The sequence below is a fragment of the Hesperophylax consimilis genome, chromosome 30, assembly GCF_061612785.1.
Source record: "Hesperophylax consimilis isolate HC1 chromosome 30, BYU_Hcon_1.0, whole genome shotgun sequence".
Lineage (NCBI taxonomy): Eukaryota > Metazoa > Arthropoda > Insecta > Trichoptera > Limnephilidae > Hesperophylax > Hesperophylax consimilis.
The window spans coordinates 11905090-11925199 of NC_142865.1; the positions used below are offsets into that span (position 1 = coordinate 11905090).

A 20110-nucleotide genomic window follows, 5' to 3' on the forward strand; every position below is an offset into this window, starting at 1 on the left:
TTTTGCACAAAAACGGCGCTATACAAGTCATCCAATTATTATTATTATTAAGAGTGTCTGTGGCTGGCGGACGGGCGGGCAGCGTGGATTTGATCTTTGTACAAATCTTTATTTTCATTCCGAGATTGATGAAATTTTGCACACTTGACTTTCAAAACAAGAAGAAGGGCACTGTCTGCATATGATCGAAAAACTCACTGTATCAAAAATGGTAATACGTGTCATTAACAAGCGACCTACAAGATACCCCTCCACTTGACTCCTCATAGAGTATAAGGTCTTAAACATACGACAACTCCACCTAAAATTTTCGCTAATACATTTCCTGTTCAAATATAAAAACAAAACTCTCTTACAACACAACTACACCACCTGAACAATAACCAACTGTCACTACAAAGTATCTTCCTAGCTCCTAAAATCTTTAAACTTATCCCTGAAAACCTAAAAACCGTGAGTCAACCCCATTCCTTTAAAAACAAATTACGAAATGGATCCTTACACACGGAATACATTACAACTACAATACCCATTCATTCTACACTCTATCAATTTAATCACCTTTCAGACAAAACATAATATATCCTTATTTCCTAACTTAGCGGTATAGTATGTACATAATTAATTAGTGCGATCTATTTACTAATAATTTCATCTTCTTATAATTCTCTAACTTCTCCATCCTCTTCTTGCAATCCAAACTAGCTATACATCATTTGTTATTTTTTATATTATAGTAATGTATAGATTCTATGTCCGCAAACTGTAAAACTCACCCGCCATAACACAGGGTCATCCCTAGCATGGAGGGTGAAATATCACAAAAAACCACATGTACTCTCTAAATCATGCATCAATAAAATAAATAAATAAAAGCCCGGGAAACGCCGGGGACTTCGGCAAGTAAGTAACTAACTAACCATCATACCGTTTCCCCGCATATACATTCCCCCGGTATACAGAGAGGACGGACCGTCAAACAACCCCGTCTTGGCAAACACTGTTAGTCTCATTCTCTTATGTTATTCTGACTCTAGACATGGTCCGATTCAAATATGTGGTTCACTTGATCGTGCCACGTCTTCCTCGGGCTTCCCCGACTTCTTCTGCTATTCACATTGGCGTCATATATTAATAAGCGTCCCTTTGATGAGGCCCATTTCCACCTCGGTGGCTTCGTCAAAATTGTCGCATCTGGGGCTCGGAAAACCCAAGAGTTATTGTTGAAAAGCCTCTCTATCCTCAACGTGTGACTGTTTGGTGCGGTTTATGGTCCGGCGGAGTCATTGGACCTTACTTTTTCGAAAATGAGGCTGGAGCAACAGTTACGGTGAATGGATTGCGCTATCGAGAGATGATTAATGATTTTTTATGGCCGCAATTGGATGGTATTGATCTGGACACCGTTTACTTTCAACAAGACGGCGCTACGTGCCACACAAGCAACGAAACCATTGATCTTTTATGATTGAATATCAAAATAACACCTCTTATTGGAAAACCCTGTATATTCTCAGTATCATCACGTTCATTGATCAATATGTTAACATAGTTTTGTATTAGTGAACGACAAGCTGCGATAAGTCGATAATAGTAGTGACTAATCTATAGTTAGTAATAATATGTATAGATCATTGAAGAATTTTATTATATTTTTGTACAGCGCCCTTGAGGTGGTTTTTCACAAAAATGACGCTATACAAGTTATCCAATTATTATTATTAGGTTAGGTTAAGTTGCATCACGTGTCGCTAGTCCCGACACCACCCAGGCACTGTGCAGGATGGCAGGAAGTGAAGGAGTCAGGTTACATTGACCATCTGACCACATGTCACGGTCGCCATCCCTTTACCACTACGCACTTGACAATACCTATACACAAATATAGTATAAAAACGTGTAGTCGACAGTGTTGCCAACTCAACTACTTCAAAATATGCTAGAGTGATGTGAAAAATATGCCAGAAATATGCTAAATTACTTTAAAAAATGCCAAAAAAAAGGCAACATAAATTTATCTTAGTATTTATTGAGAAATAGAGTGATGGGAAAAATATGCCAGAAAAATGCTAAATTACTTTAAAAAATGCCAAAAAAAAGCTAACATAAATTTAACTTAGAAATAAAATCAGTGAAATAAAATATCAATATCTTCATCTTCTTCTTCTTCTTCTTCATTAACAGCAGCTGATGTGGAAGGCGGAGAGACGGAGTCGTAACTTTCTTTGGTCCCAATGCAGCGTAGTACTTCGTCAGGAACAGTGTAAGAATAACAGCACTTTCCTGCTCTCTTTAGGCCAAATCTCACGTACAAAATGGCATTCAGGGTTCTCACCGCCAAACGATTTCGGAGTTTTGTTTTGACCAGACTCATTTGGCTAAATACACGTTCAATGTCCGCATTTGAATGCGGCAATGTTAAAATAGACATTGCAAACTGACATAAATCACCGAAGGGGTTATTATTAGCTGCAACTTTATATTTCATGACTTCATTCCAAAACTCTACAGTGGAAGTCAAGGATTCCCATTTAATGTGAACTTTTTTCTCCATTGAGACACCAGTTTTTCAATCGATGTCATTTTTGTTAGTTAAAAAAATAGTTTTTATTATTTTCATGTTTCTGTAAAAATAAGCCAAATAAATATGCTATATGCTAAAAGCATAATAGTTATGCTAAACATGGAGTAATTATGCCAAATTTAGCATATAATATGCTAACTTGGCAACACTGGTAGTCGATATTTCAATATTATAGTTTGTTGAAACATCAATGGACATCGCTTCTACGGTCCTACCTCTAAGACCTTACTAAAGCCGCGTTTACACCAAAGTTGACAACTAAAAGATGACAAAACATTGTTTTCAACTTTTAGTTGAAAACTAAAAGTTGCTCTTCATCTCTGCTCTGCATCTTTATAACGAATTAGTGTACATTATAAATACCAAAAAATATGCTTTAGATAAATTGAAGGTTTGCCTATCGTTTCGCTTGAGTAGAATACAAATAAAAAAAAGAATACTCAATAAAAAATATAAATGTAAACTACTGAAAAAAAATTATTTTCAATATAAATGTATGAACGCGTAAAGGAAACAACTTTTTAAAAATACAGTATTATAGCTAAGATTATCTGTGACAGTTTCACTTGATTAACTTTTTTGCTTTCTTTTAAAATTATTTACAAAATAAATAAAAACCAGTTTTGTGCTTGAAATCGAACGTTTCTAGACTCCGTTTTTCAAGCGATTTTAATGCATATTACCTACAATATAAGGTATACCAAGAATATACACATTTTTGGCTTGTAGCTTCCTCGGGCGTCTCTACTTCGTCTAACGTTCACTATTGTGTACCACATTGTTACCATTTAAAAAAGTACATTACTCGTATATGGACTTTTTATTCGATTCAATCCAGTGCAAAGATAATGCGGATCTTCCTAGGGCGTCCCCGATTTATACCATTCAAACCATTCTATAAGCACTCCTGACACTAATAAGAACAAACTATGAAGTTTTCGGCGAAATCGGTCCATTATCGGACAAACAAAGACACATTAATTTTTATATATAGATTTATTTGTCCATAATCTGTGTTGCCAATTCGTGGGGAATTCAATTTAAAAGATTTTTCAAGTATTGGGTATTTTGCGGGGAGAATTTTTTTGTGGGAAAAATGCGGGGATTCTGGGAATTGCTTGATTCCAACCATATTAAAAAATAACAACGGGTTTTACAATAAGAGGTGTTATTTTGATATTTCGTTGCTTGTGTGGCTTGTCTTGTTGAAAGTAAACGTTGTCCAGATCAATACCATCCAATTCCGGCCATAAAAAATCATTAAACATCTCTCGGTAGCGATCCATTCACCGTAACTGTTGCTCCAGCCTCATTTTCGAAAAAGTAAGGTCCAATGACTCCGCCAGACCATAAACCGCAACAAACAGTAAAACGTTGAGGATAGAGAGACTTTTCAACAATAACTCTTGGGTTTTCCGAGCCCCAGATGCGACAATTTTGCTTGTTGACGAAGCCACCGAGGTGGAAATGAGCCTCATCACTCAAGATGATTTGCATTTGATTCACTCAAGTGAATTTTAATAATTTCAATGCGTTGTTGAAGCGTGTATCGTTCCATTTTTATTAATAGCGCAGTTTCTATTTGTCAAATGTCAAAAAAATGACAGCTTCAAAAGTAACATCTACCGAAATAGCGGGCTATTCAAAATAACACTTCTTATTGGACAACCTGTATATACAATATTTGTGAGAATGTAGGTAATATAATTTCGTTTTCTTCGTAGTAAATTTTCAAAAATAAATCTATTTTTAAATCCTGAACGAAAGAGAAAACCCGAAAATAACCAGATGTTACAAAATAAATGCTAATTTCAATGGAATTTGGGTCATTTTGTAGATAAAGGAACTTGTGGGCACCCATTGACAACCCTGTTTATGAGTTGAGGGAATCTATATCCCATCTGGGCCGAAACCGTTTACTATCAAAATTCAATACTAACACAGCTGCATCACATGACGTATTAGTCCTAAAGGATGACCCAAAATTCATTTTCTCTCCCATATGAAAATAATATTTTTTTGGATAATTTGCATAGCGCCGTTTTTGTGAGAAATAATCTTGTTGAATACACTAGAATTTCAAGATAGACGCCGATATTTAGCATTTTGACTTCATGTTCGAATTTATCTCACATGTGACATTTAATGTGTAACCTGAAAAATTATCGCTTTTTCTTGGAAAGTTTGCGTTTTATTTTGGGAAATTCGCGTTATTTTTTTGTCGAAATTCGCGAATTTTCGCGAAATTTGCGAAAAGCGCTGTTCCTGTGGAACAAAAGTTTTGCTATATTTAATGTTTAATTTATATAACTTTTCGGTATATAGCTCCGATTTTTTTTTAAATCATCTTTTGTTTTGTTATTTAATATGTTATAGACATGAAAAAATAACAATATTCTCAAATGGGTCATGTTTTATTAAATATTTATACATATAGGTATGCCTTATATTGTAGGTAATAGGTATCAAATCGCTTGACAAACGGAGTCTAGAAACGTTCGATTTCTAGCACAAAACTGGTTTTTATTTATTTTGTAAATAATTTTATAAGAAAGCAAAAAAGTTTATGAAGTGAAACTGTCACAGACAATTTTAGCTATAATACTGTATTTTTTAAAAGTTGTTTCCTTTACGCGTTCATACATTTAGTAGTTTACATTTATATTTTTTATTGAGTAATTTATTATTTTATTTGTATTCTACTCAAGCTAAACTATAGGAAAACCTTCAATTAATCTAAAGCATATTTTTTGGTATTCATAATGTACACCAATTCGCTATAAAGATGAATCAAAATAGTGATTTAGCGTTAAGCTTCGCCTTAAGCCAGTAGTTAATAATTAAGTCTTAGATTTAATTATATTAATTTTATTTGTACATTTTTCACACAAAAACGGCGCTATATAAATCAGCCAAATATTATTATTATTTGAGAATCTCTAAATATCTCATACGATCATAGTTTTACCACACAAACGCCTCAGTAATCTCGTTTATATTGAATTCAGTCTTTTCAGTCAATTATTTAAAAATGCGCATGAAAATTCGCGTCATTCTATGATCTGCGTAATTATTTGAGTTTTTTGGGACAGTCGTCACTCGTCATATACACGTGGTTCCAGGCACTACAGGCATATTGGAATATAGGCTGCTACAGGGACAGGCAGTGTGTGTTTGGGTAGAGAAAACGAGGTATCGGGTTACCATCGGGGTCTCTTGGCAACCGCGATAACTCGCTCAGAACAGACGGTCATGTCGGGTCTAAATACACCACCATATATTTATAATATACACTCTACCGAACGTAAGTAGAATTTTATTTTATACTGTAGAGCAATGTAGTTGGTAGAACTAGTACTAGTAGTACTCTAAGTGTAGCAATGACGATACAATATAATGTACTAGCACTGTTATTGTTATTCTTTGTTTTGTCTTCGCTTTGTATAAACTGTAAGTACATTAGCATATTTATATGAAAATGATGATATTTAAATAATGAATAACCAAAAATACTTTTCAAACAAAATTATATATTATTATTTTTTTTAAACATTGTACTTCATAATGTTTTCCCCACTGCGATTTCCCGTGCTGGGAAGACATTTAACATATTTAGTAATTTTATTTTATTAAATTTGAATATAATGTAAAACTAACTAACCATCACGCCGTTTCCCCGCAGGGGTAGGCAGAGAGGACGGACCGCCAAACAACTCGGTCTTGGCACACACTCCTTGCCTCATTCACATTCATACATCGTCTCATACATACTCTTCTATTATTCTGACTCTTGACATGGCCCGACTCAAGTATCTGATTCACTTGATCGTGCCATGTCTTCCTCGGGCGTCCCCGACTTCTGCTACCATTCGCATTTGCATCATATATCCTCCTTACACTCCTATCTTTGCTCATTCGTTCTACATGCCCAAACCATCTAAGCGTCCCCTTCTTAATCTTACTCATTACGCTTACATCAGTCTTGCACTCTTTGCGGATCTCCACATTCCTCACACGATCAAAAATGGTTTTACCACACATACGCCTCAGGGATCTCATTTCAACAGCATTTAATCTACTTTCATCCTTTCTTTGCCAGTTCCATGCCTCACTTCCATACATCAGGGTAGGTACCAGCACTCCGTTGTGGACTGCTAACTTCGCTTCTTTGGACAATTTTTTGTTAGCGCCAACTGCGTTCAGTCCTCCATTAACGGAATTACCTGCATTTACCCTTCTTTCAATATCTCTGTCAGCCTTCCCATCTCTCTAGAACATACTTCCTAAATAGACAATCTCATCCACCTGCTCCAAGTATTCCTCATGCACAACTATATTGCACACTGTTTTCGTACTCTCTCTTTCAAACACCATTACTTTAGACTTACTTACATTCATCATTAACTCATTCTTCATGCATACTTTGTTCATCAATAGATCAAATGTAATCTATTTATTTATCTCCCTTCAATCAGTCAGTGTTTGGTTGCAATGTTCTATCATTTAAATGTCTCCCTTGTCCCAGATCCATTTTACAAGGACATTCAAAAAGGACATTTACGAACATAGGCACAAGAATTTGCAATGGTATTAGGTTACCAAAAAAAAGAACAAAGACAATAGACAAGATGTCTGAGTCACTGAACTAATTAAACTTAGAGTGTGATCTACACCGAAAGAAAACAGAAGTTGTAACTTTATTTATTTTATTTTTTTAAGTGTGTATAACGCACAAGAGTCCCAACTACTCCCAACCATCTGGAGTCAATGAGATTATGGCAGGAAAACTGTCACAGCTGATAATCTTAGCCTATGCGTTCACACATTTTTAATAATAAAAAAACATTTTTTAGCACTTTACGCTTATATTTTTTGTTAAGTAATTAAAAATATTTATATTTTAATTCTATTCGAGCGAAAGCATGTTTTTGTTTTCATAATGTAAATCAATTCGTAGTAAAGATTAATGAACTACCTTTAGTTCGTAGACCCATGAAAAATTGAGAAATCTGTCTTTACTTGTCCAAGATTAACACAAAGAAATTGAAATAAAGAAATAATAACGCATTTTAAATATAGAATGAAAATAATTTTCTTGTAAAAAAATATTATATTATAGACAGGTGCTTGATGGCTTCCCTGAATTCTTAACACATCAGTTCCAATTTTCTCGTAAATATTATACTATAGGTTGGTACTTTATCGCTAGACTGAATTCCGAACACAATCAGTTCCAATTTTGAAAAATTACACTCCTCACTTCAAAATAAATATGAATTCATTGAACTAGAGATCACTCACTGAAAGACCCATAACCGAAATCAGTGTGTTTTATTTTTTATGTAAAACCGAGCAAGAGTCCCAACGGCTCACGACCGTCTGGCATCCCCAATTGAGTATGTTATGAGTCTGAAGGTACAGGGGAGGGACCTGACCATTCAGAACTGGTCACTAAACACAGCCAAAGCCATTTCAAGCAACCTTTCAATTCTGAATGGTGGTCTTACATCAGCGCGATACCGCAAATATACTATATTGTATATTATTTTAAATGTGTAAATGTGAAGTAACACAAATTAATCTTTTGCGCACGCTGGTATATCCCGCGACCCCCGGTTTGCTAGTAGAGCCGACCGAGGATTTTGATTATAATAATTACGTACTAGGCTATATTATACCCTAGTACGCATTTTTATATATAAATTCTTTGACAGATCTAATACGCCTAAATTTTGAATGAGAGAGCTAGGTATAATGCCAGTAGCCGAAATAACAAATGGTAATATTTTTATACTCTGAGAATGCCAAATTCTTTTAATCTCATTTCCTAAATCTGTGTATTTTCTTATTTTTTCAGAAACAGATTTTTGAATATTTCAGGAATTTGGAATAGCGACATCAATGAAATAAGTTATTTACAAACATTATTATTATTATACTTATCTATTTTTAATTATACTGACAAAGAAGCCACAGGATTTGAAACATGTAGATTATTATGAATTAAAAGTGGTTTAAACAAAGGGTTTGAGAGCCTCTGCCTCGGGTCGGCCGATATGTTCATCCCGTCCTGTTAATAAATAAATTGTCAGCGAAGTTGTAACCCGATGCGGCCTTCCCAACTTCCAGGAATTCCGGGCGATGGACCATCCACGATGTAAATACACTGTTACAAGCATATAATATTCACATCACTCACTGTTCCTTACACATCTGTTACGGTCATGGCCTCTTACGTCTGACACTTGACTGTCTATCCTCTGTTTCCTTAATTATAATAATTTTGTGCGATATTCGCGTAGACTATCGACACATGGGTTAGATTATAATGATTATAATCTAGGCAGGTATGTGCCTATGTAAATTAACGCTCTGTTCGCCTAACCAAAAAGATAGGTATGAATGTGACTTACGGAAGAGTTGGTTGTGATGTTCGATGATATGGTTCTTTTGGTAGCGCTCGTATGGTGGAGGAATTCACAGGCACTCGTATAAGATTGAGCTAATACTCCGGCTAAAATTCGAATTGACACATCGGTTGTTTTATCGGTACGGTGTTTTTGTCAACTGTCATTAGATGACATTTTCGCTACGGCGCCGGCGCGGGTGGCTAGATTCAACTCAAAGCAACACTGCGCAGATTTAAACCAGTAAAATTTGAATCCTAGCCTCCTTATTGGTTGGAGCGGAAAAAGCGTTAAAATAATTCAGCATCACGAAACAACTTGCGAATTCTTTGTGAAAAATCACCACAAGGACGCTGTACAACGCTGTAGTAAGCATTAAAAAAGAAGAAGAAGAGGGTTTGAAAGGGAAATATGTAAATACGAATGTTATAGGGAGCGCGCTAATATTAAAAATCGATTATAATTAAAAGAAAATTTTATTATATGTTTTCAAAAAATCAGCTTGTCTATGTTTGCGCTCGTAAAGTAATGGACTGATATCGCTGAAAATTTCAATGTTTGTTCTTATTAGTACCATAAGTGTTTAGAAAAAGGTTTGAATGTTAGAAGAAGTCGGGGATGCTTGAGGAAAATTACTAAGGAAAAGCTTAGTGCCGAATCACTATTTTGATTAATAATAATAATAATAATAATAATAATAATATTTTTTATTCCAGGATGTGGGGAGGTTTGTGCAATCCCACACGTCCCATATAGATATACATTTTTTTTGTACAATAGATATAATAAATTATCAAATAAGGAAAACTATGCAGGGTGTGGTCTTGAGTGCGCTTGGGCCCAGCGCTCACTCAGGAGTGGCGCTTGGTGCTGGTAGGCTGCGGTCACCAACGTGTTGGCAGAGGCCATTAGCCGCATCCTGGCTCCAGTGACCCGGTGTCTCATCAGGCCGGCAAATCCATTCAGTCCTAGTTCCGTGAACATTGTCGATGCGCTGCTGTATCTTCGGTATCCAAATATTATTCTACAGGCGTCATTATATTGAATTCGGAGTCGTTCCATCGAGCAAGTTCGGTAGTGACACCATGTCTCACAAGTATACAGGCCAGTACAGAATGCGTTGAACAGTATTTTTTTAACGGTATTGCTGCATTTGCAAAATCTGCGGGCAATCATGTTAGAAACTATGCTAAGGCTTCTCCTTTGTCGTTCGATATCGCCATCGTCCGATAGGTTTTCATTAATAATGTGCCCCAAGTATTTCACGTTCGAACATGTATTTATTTTTGCCTCGTTAAGGTATACGGGGAGCATATTACTTGTATCTTGACTTTTTCCGTGGTGGAACGCAATCAATTCCGTCTTCTTCGGGTTGTATATCATATTATGCTGTTTTCCATATTCTTCACAAATGTTTAGGAGTAATCTTAATCCCTTGATCGACGGAGCTAGGAGGATCATGTCGTCCGCGTAGCTTATATGATTCATACATATACTGTTAACACGACAGCCCGTTCTGATGTCCAGGCGACTTGACAACTCGTCCATGTATACATTAAATAGAATGGGGGACATACACCCTCCTTGCCTTACTCCTGACCGCAAATATATCGGCTGGGAGTATGTACTTGCCCACCGTACAACATTTTCTTGCTGGGAGTGCCATCGGGATAGTATGTTTATAAATGAGGTAGGTATATTCCTAGCTTTCAATTTATCCCATAATGTTTTATGACAGACCCTGTCGAAGGCTTTACTTAGATCTAAGAAGCACCCGTATACGGTAGTTTTTCGTTTCTTGTAGAATTCTATTATTTGCTTTGCAGTATATATTGCCATATTAGTGGATAGTCTACATTTAAATCCCATCTGGTTATCTTTAGACATTAGTTTATCATTTATCTCATTTAATATTACCCTTTCAAATAATCTTGCAGTTATAGTTGCTAAAGATATTGGCCGGTAATTGCTGGAGTTAGTCATGTCAGGCTGTCCCGATTTCAGGATTGGAGTTATAATCGTTTTCGTCATTGCACCCGGTATATGGTTGTGTTTAAGTATTGCGTTGAACAGTATGTGTAGTAGTTTGGGTATGTATCTACCTCCGTATTTTATGTGTTCAATACTTAAGTTATCATGTCCCGGAGACTTACCAGCCTTAGTGCCTGTTATGGCCTTCATTATACTGCTTTCAGAGAGGTAAACGTTTTGTCCATCAAATTCCATAATATCAGGGACAGACGGTATTTCATTTCCAGAAATATCTGCAAAGGTTCTTCTAAAAGTATTAGCAATTTCCTCCGTGTTTGTAGATCCATCAATTTGGCTGGCGATTCGATTTTTTGGTTTGATCAGGTTATTGCTTTTCTTCCAGAACTGGGCAAACTGCTTCGTGTCAAGTGATTTTACGATATCATCCATTTTTGTTTGTTCAGAGGAGCTTTGGCAGTGTTTAAGAGCTATTTTGAACTCCTTTCTTTTTCGTTTTCTTTCATCCGCAATGGGACCATGTAATGGTCTCCCATTTTTAATCCACTCCATCAACGCCGATCTGGAATTTTTGTAGTGTTCCTTAACTTGTTGATTCCACCCAGCAATGTCACGATGTGTTTTTGGTTTGTTTTGATCGTTCTTCCGATGAAATACGGTATTGGCAGCCTTACTTAGAGCTTCAACGATGTCTGTGTATATATTTTCCATGCTTTTTATATGGTCACATCTGTCACATATAGAATCCGAATTACAAATGGATTTGGAGTGTCTTTGATAGATTACACTAAGTAATGCTTCTGCTACAGACGTATATTCACTGATTTTCTTATTATTATTCCTTCTCCATATTATGTTATTAGGCTGTTGTGGAATATTAAAAATAGTTGCAGGTAATTTTTCAGCGGCGATTACGCAAGATGTCGGCCTGTGATCGGACCAGTCGGTATCATAATGTATTTTTAGACTATCTATTTTGTTCTTAAGATTATTGGTGCATATACAGTGATCGAGCCAGGAAGTGGTATTGTGTGCATCGCTTATATATGTATATGTGTCATTCGGTAGTCTTTCAATATCGATACAATTGTAGTTATTTTCGGTGTAGAAATGAGAGAGTTCTTTCCCGAATATGGAGGATGGGTGAGCGTTGAAATCTCCCATAACAATGGTTTCAGAGTGTTCGTTGTCTTGAATGATCGTATGTATTTTGGAAAGGTAGTTGGTGAAGTCGGTAAGGTTGTCCGCGTGACATACCGGCATGTAGACAGTCAGTATGCTTATCGTCCCCCCGTTGGTGGTTATCTGAATACCAGCGATGCGGTCATCTCCACACGGTATTATTGAAGCTTGCAGCTCGTTCCTCCAAAGTACTGCGACTCCTCCGTAGGGTCGGCCTCGTAGCGGTCCGTTTGATAAATCTACAGCAGAGGTACCCCATCCCTGGAAGTTCGGATGAATTTTGGATAGATTCGATGTTTCGTTTTGTAATAACCACGTTTCTTGCAAAAGTATTACATCGTAGATATCGCACATATCTATAACGAAGTTGACGTTTCGTTTAAAACTTTTGCAGTTTATTGAGATTATCTTAATTTTGTTCTTTTCCATTGTATTTTTTTTCAATAAATTTTCGGAAAACAGTACCAGTCGGCCAAAATTCTTTGTTCATGTAGGTTTTGAAATCCGTATTCGGTATAGTCAACTTGAAAGATCCAAACTGCGTGGGATTTCGTTGTATTATTTTTTCTATTTGGATATTACTTCCTTTTATTTTACAATTGATAAAGTTTCGAATATTGTCTTCAGTTACACTATTGTCGAACCTCGACACATAGAGCGTTGTTTTTAACTCGGCTATTTTTAGGGAGTTCTCCATCGCTATTCCAGTTGCAATAATATTTCTCGACCTCCTTAGTTTTCTTGTAACGGTTTTATAACCATCCGTATTAAAATTAGTTGTCTCTGGTATAAATGTATTTTTGTGAGATAGTGTGCGTGCAACTTTGGCTGATTCATCCATACCCGGTTGATGTACCTGTGATGTCTGAATTATGACTTGTTGCTGTTGTGTGAGAGAGCTAGACGCCGCTACTTTATTCCATGATTGAGGAGAGTGCATGACAGGTGGGGCAGCTAATGTGAGGGGCGCGGGCGGGGTTATCACATTACTGCAGTGCGCATTGTTGTCCAAACGTATTTCATTAGTTGGCGACCGTGAGTTTGAGCGGTTCTTATCTATGGCTACCGGTATGGTGACCTTCAATGTGTTCAAGGACGGCGATGTGTTTTCGTTTTGATTTGGAATACGGTTATGTTTATTTATTTTCAGTTCATTCCTTAGGAGAGCCATTTCAGAGCGTAATACTTCCAGATCGCTTCGTTTGGACATTTGTGACTGAATTGTGGTTAATTCACCCTTTAATGCCGTGATATCTTTTAGGAGACAAGTGACATCTACGTGATCGAAATTGACAGGCGGTAGTTTGTGTAGATTCTGAGCGACAAATGTCGGTAGAGCTTCATTCTCTGTTTCCTTCAGTATTTTAATGATATCATATAAATTCTTAGACTTCCTACCTTCGCCTTTCCTCATAATCCTGCGTTCAACTGTTTCACTGCACAGAATGTCTTTCGCAGCCTCCACTTCGTCTTCTGAGAAATGATTGGAGCATATTTGAACCGCGGTTAGTTCGTCTAAGACATCGATTTTGTTTTGAAGAAACGTTAGAAGTTCATTAATAATTAATTTATCACTTTTTTTCGTAATATTCATATTGTTTTCGTAAGCGGCGGCAGCGTATGCAATTCGATCCTGCGCACGAGCAGTTCCGATCCTGCGCACGAGCAGACTCATCAGACTCATCGATTAATCTTGATAACGAATTGGTGTACATTATGAATACCAAAAAATATGCTTTAGATAAATTTAAGGTTTTCCCATCGCTTCGCTTGAGTAGAATACAAATAAAATAATAAATTACTCAATAAAAAATATAAATGTAAACTACTAAAAAAAAATTTTTTCAATAGAAATGTATGAACGGAGTAGTTTCCATTTATATTTTTTATTGAGTGATTTATTTTTTTATTGGTATTCTACTCAAGTGAAACGATAGGAAAACCTTCAATTTAACTAAAGCATATTATAAGCATATCTCACAAATTATCCTACTCTATTTATCCTCCATAATATATATTTTTCTTCCTTCCAAATACAATAATTTGTATGGATTTTAATTTTGTAATTTTTTTTACTTTGTAACCTAGTTATTTTATTTTTCGCAAATGTACACTCCTCTTCCATCCACAAGCAAATGCTTTTAATGGAATTGTAGTATAAATTAAAACAGTATGACTTGTATATTTATTGTAAAAACCACAAATAATAAACAAATAAACAATAAACCAAAATGAACAATATTTTTTGGTTTTCATAATGTACACCAATTCGTTATAAAGATTAATCAAAATAGTGATTGGGCATTACGCTTCGCCTTAAACTCGTTTCTTCGCTCATTCGCTCTACATGCCCAAACCATCTAAGCGTCCCTTTCTTAATCTTACTCATTACGCTTACATCAGCCTTGCACTCCTTGCGGATCCCCACATATCTCACACGATCTTGCCAATACGCCTTACCCAATGCAGATCTAATACTATATTAGACCCAAGAAGAATAGACATATTTTTGGCTTGTGATCACGTGATTTTTCTGCGCTGGCTTAGTACAAATTTTATAAAAATTCTCACTCACACGTACCTACAGATTTTAATCAAAGCTATGTAAAACAACCAAAATGTTTGTAAGACAAGTTTATGCATAGAACAAATAATAGGAATTACTTGTACATATTGAATTGTCAATTAAAGTACTTGCACATATTGAATTGTCAATTAAAGTACTTGCACATATTGAATTATTTTCCATTTGAAGTACTTGTACTATTGAATTATTTGGCGGGTTGGGAATAAGCCGACGTAGCTCAGTGGTTCAGAGCACCTGACCGGACATCAGGAGGTGCGGGTTCAATTCCCGCCGGCGGCATTTATTTTTACTCGGGAGATATTTTCAATTTGTATGGATATTTCAGGCGAGTAATTAATGCTTATAATAATTTGTTAACCAAAAGTTTGTACAAATTTACATATATTTTTAATTTTTCATGCTGTGAAAATGTGAAGATTTCTAAGATAACCGTGTATCTATTATAGGTAGCTAAATTAAAAAATTTAATTTATTATTTTTTAATAAATTAAATTAGTGAATTAAACAGTTAGTTGTTATTCACCATTCTGCCTTTCTGGGTGGCAGTGACCATTTAGCCACGCATACCTCCTTGTCTCTACAACTTTACACCGTACGATAATTATCAGATTCAACTGGTGTCACTGATAGGATCTCACCATATCTTATACTGTCAGGGCCGTATTGGTAAGTGAAAAGTGGGCTGGGCACACGGGCGGCCGATTTTAGTGGTAGTATTTTTTTTCAATTTAATTATTACTTTTAAAAATCAATTATTTATTTTTGTTATATAGACCTCACTAGGTATCATACAAAGGTCATACAATTATCATGGTATTACAATATCACCTGATCACATTTTTATATGTTTATTTGAACCTATAATGATAATATGATAATAATAATGATTGTATTACTTGTATAGTGCCGTTTTTTTTGTGAAAAATCATCTCAATGGCGCTCTAATATACAAATACACAACACTAACTAACACAACCACCAGGATCAAGATTACATGGAGATGAATGATGGACTCTCCGAACGTCACAGCGGTGCTGCCAAGGTCTGTTGCCTATGTGAGGATATTGTGTCAGCGCTTTATTAGCATCAGACACATACCTGGACGGATGACGAACCTCGTGATGGCACTGTTGGTGGACGCGGTGGACTCTCTCGGTGCAGCAGCTGGTCCAGTTTCTTCACCACCTATATTTCTTGTTCCATCTTCTATCTTCGTTTCACCTGTTCCTATACTTCATTTTATTTAACTTTATTTTTGTAATATTCATATTTTTGTAATATCTGCGTCAACTGTAAATCGCCCCTGAGGTGATATCTCACAAAAGCGGCGCTATAAAAATTTTCTAATAAATAAATAAGTACAGAGTAGTATGGTTAGTGTATATGTTATTTTAATTATATTCCAGTTTTTTTTTATTTAAAAAAAAAAACTCTTTGCTGACTTGATCCTTATTGTTCAATTACTTTACATATATATTTTTTTATAAGCGTTGTAAATTGTTTTAAATAAATTCATATTTGACAGTGTTAGGTAGGTTATATCATTGACCATTAAGTTAACTATATTAAAAATAAAATATCAAAATTTAAAAAAGTACACTTACAATATAATGTAAAACAGTTCTAATAAAATAACTACAATTTACCGCACAAGAATCAATGGGATTATGGTTACTAGGATTGAAAATAATGTTTACATATTTTTATTAAAATATGTAAACACATATTTTTTTAGTTTGACTGAGGATCCAGGAATTGGAGCCAACACCTAAGCAAGATCCTAAATGGATATTCCCGACACTTATTTCGTAAATTAACTGCTGTTAATTTATAAATATATTGTCATCAGTAGGAGAACTCAGCAATATTGTCAGGTTATTTGTAACCCGAGAATGTTTATCTTTCTTTAAAAAATATTTATATATTTTCCTCAGTGCGGCCCTGTCTTTATGCCTGGTGTCACTTTTATTGTCAGTGCCGGTGATAAAAATGCTCGATCTACGATTATTTTCTGTGTCTTGACAAATCTGTGTTGTTTATTAAACGGCCACAAATTCCTCGATAGTTTCCCTAGAACAACCCAACAAATTAACAACCTCATGTTATGGTCATTTTTATTATTGTACCAAAAACCAACACCTATTATAGCCCTGCCACTGGAAGCTTATCTGTAACCGTTATTTCTGACACAATAACAATCAATTTGGGAGGCAGAGATGGTTACCGCCGCCCCGGGAACCATTTATTGAAACCAGCATCCCTGCCATAGGTCACCCCAACTGGCTCGCTACATTTGGTTACTTAGCAGGGATGCCCGTGTTAGTGCGGTGAGGTTTGTCTAGGACTTTTTTTACATTAGCTCCACACAGGAAGCCCTGAGGAAAAAAAATCCATCAGGGCGTATGTCATCTTTGGGGATGCTGTGTGGAGGTTCTTTTTATGGAAAGGAAGGAGGTAGTTTTGGGAATGAAAATAATATGCGAGTGACGGACTCGCACTGCCGTGCAAGGCGATGGGTCGAGAAAGAGTCCGGCTGGAGAGGTCAATAGGTCTCCCTTAACCAGTCTTTCCCGATCCGACCCGCCACGCAATAGGTGGAAAAACGCATCCGCCGCCAAGACTTTGACAAACCTCACCTCATGAACCCGGGCACCCCTGCTAAGTCAGCAGACGTAGCGAACCGCTTTGGATGACCTATGGCAGGGGTGTTGATTTCAATAAATCGTTATCAGGGTGGCGGTACCAATACCCGCCTCCCAAATTGAAGAAGAAACAACACACCCCAAAAATGAATAGTCGTAAAATATTCAATTATATCTGAGAAGGTTAATTCACAATAAATTGTTCATAAATATTTATGATTTTTTTGTTTGTTTCAGGTCTCCAATTGGTTTAAGAACAGAAGACAAAGAGACAGAGCTGCTGAACACAAAGACAGGTCAGTCTATCCTCTGCACTTACTTGTTACTATTTAAATCTTTGCATTTTCTTCAGTTGGTTCCAATGTGATGCGCATTTATAATGTAATAGTATCCTCTAATAATAAATAGTAAAAAACAAAGTCGCTATCCGCTTCTGTCTGTTTGTGCGCTTAGTCCTTCTAAACTATGTAACGGATTTTGATAGGGTTTTCACTATAATTTAGAGAATTTCTACCAGTAGGTTTATATCTATAATACATGCTTATTATATTTAAAGATAGTAGAGAAAAGTTGATGTTTTGTAATCAAGTCGTAAAAAGAATATTTTCGGGTGCTTACATTGCTAACGCTGGCTAAACCTTATGAGATACATCAAAATAATGTATAACATAATTGTGCATCTTGAAAAGGCCTACATAAAAGTCTAAAGTGGTATACGTCTATCTCTTAAGGATAACCCCTAGTAACGCCGGTTACACGTCAGCTAATTTATTTAAAAGTCCAAGTTGACGTATTCGAACCTATGAATAATGGCTGCGCTATCGGAAAAGTTGCACACTTGACCTTCCAAACAAAAGGAAGCTAAGGTTTAGACAGGGTTAGCAATGTAGCGCCTGTAAACATATTTTTACGACTTTATCATAAAACATCGACTTTTCTCTGCTTTCTATTAATATAATAAAGTTTGAAAAACTTATCCTCGATAAAATCTCCATACATATTAACAACATCATTGTAACTAATCAACATGGATTTATGCCAGGCAGATCCACACTAACAAATCTCTCCTTATGTGAAAATTTTATAGCATGTTCACTCGAAAACAAAACCCAAGTCGACTCAATATATACAGACTTTGTAAAAGCGTTTGACAAAGTTAACCATAAAATTCTTCTCAATAAACTTAGTCAAATCGGAATTGAGGGTAAACTATTGGAATGGATAAAAAGCTACTTAACAAATAGAAATCTACAAGTAAAAAATAATTCTAACCTTTCACACAAATTCATAGCTACTAGCGGTGTACCCCAAGGGTCACATTTAGGCCCAATACTGTTTCTCCTTTTCATAAACGATATTGTTACTGTATTTGATAAAAATGTTGAAGTGCTACTTTTTGCCGATGACCTTAAACTATTTAAAATTATAAAAACAATAAATGACTGTATTCAAATTCAATTAAATTTAAATAAACTTCAAGATTGGTGCAAAACTAACAAACTTTATCTCAATATTAGTAAATGCCACATTATAAGATTTTTTAGAACAACACAACCCCTTAACTATCAATACAAAATTAATAATGTTTCTCTCGCCTCTGTAAGTGAAATTAACGATCTCGGCATTATTTTCGATTCAAAATTTAACTTTCTTTCACATGTAGAAACAGTCACCAACAAAGGATTAAAAATGCTCGGCTTCATTCTCCGAAATGGCAGAGACTTTAAAAATATTTCAACACTAAAAATCTTATATTCCTCACTTGTTCGAAGTCAAATCGAATATAATTCTCCTATTTGGTGTCCTTACTTTAAAATCCACTCCGACTCTATTGAAAAAATTCAGCATAAATTCCTAAGATACATTAACTATAAACTCGGTCTACCTATAGAATCAATAAATTACAATCACTTGATGAAAGAATTAAACTTACTTAAACTCTCAGATAGAAGACTTATTTCCGATTTGACTTTTATTTTTAAAATTGTCAATGGTATTATAGACAGCCCTGATATATTAAGCCTAATTACCTTCCATATACCCACTAGAACCACTCGATCCAAAATTCTTTTTAATTTCAATAACAATATCAGGACTGAGTCATTTAGAAACTCGCTTATACCTAGATTGCATGCAGTTGGCAATGCTTTCTCAGAAGTAGTAGATGTGTTCAACTGCACGGAATATAGTTATAAGAATAATAATAATAATAATTGGATAATTTGTATAGCGCCGTTTTTGTGAAAAATCACCTCAAGGGCGCTGTACAATTTATTTCCTAGGATCTACATTTGTTATTTAGACCAACTGTGCCAGCACGAGGTTCGTCATCCGTTCAGGCATGTGTCTGCCGCCAATATAGCGCTGACATGTATCTGCTGCCAATAAAGAGCGCTGACACAACATCCTCACATAGACAACAAACCTTGGCAGCACCGCTGTGACGCTCGACGAAGACAGAAGATGGAGACTCTGCTGCAAGAGTCCTAGGTAGCGAAGGAACTGTACCAGCTGCTGCAGGGAGAGAGACTACCCCGTCCACCAACTGTGCCAGCACGAGGCTCGTCATCCGTTCAGGCATGTGTCCGCCGCTAATATAGCGCTGACATGTGTCTGCTGCCAATAAAGAGCGCCGACACAATATCCTCACATAGATAACAGACCTTGGCAGCACCGCTGTGCAAAATCACCTCATCCTAGTTTACCTTAGTCTCTCCAG

The 20110-nt window shown here is 35.9% G+C and overlaps 1 protein-coding gene across 2 annotated transcripts in view; it reads left to right on the forward strand.

The window, feature by feature from the left end:
• Positions 1-20110, forward strand: part of LOC149409641 (protein sine oculis-like) — a 102920-nt gene that overhangs the window by 47860 nt on the left and 34950 nt on the right. For both annotated transcript variants that reach the window (XM_089649642.1, XM_089649641.1), the window contains exon 6: positions 17629-17687. In XM_089649642.1, the coding sequence (XP_089505768.1) occupies positions 17629-17687 (59 nt within the window). The remainder of the gene's footprint in view (positions 1-17628; positions 17688-20110) is intronic.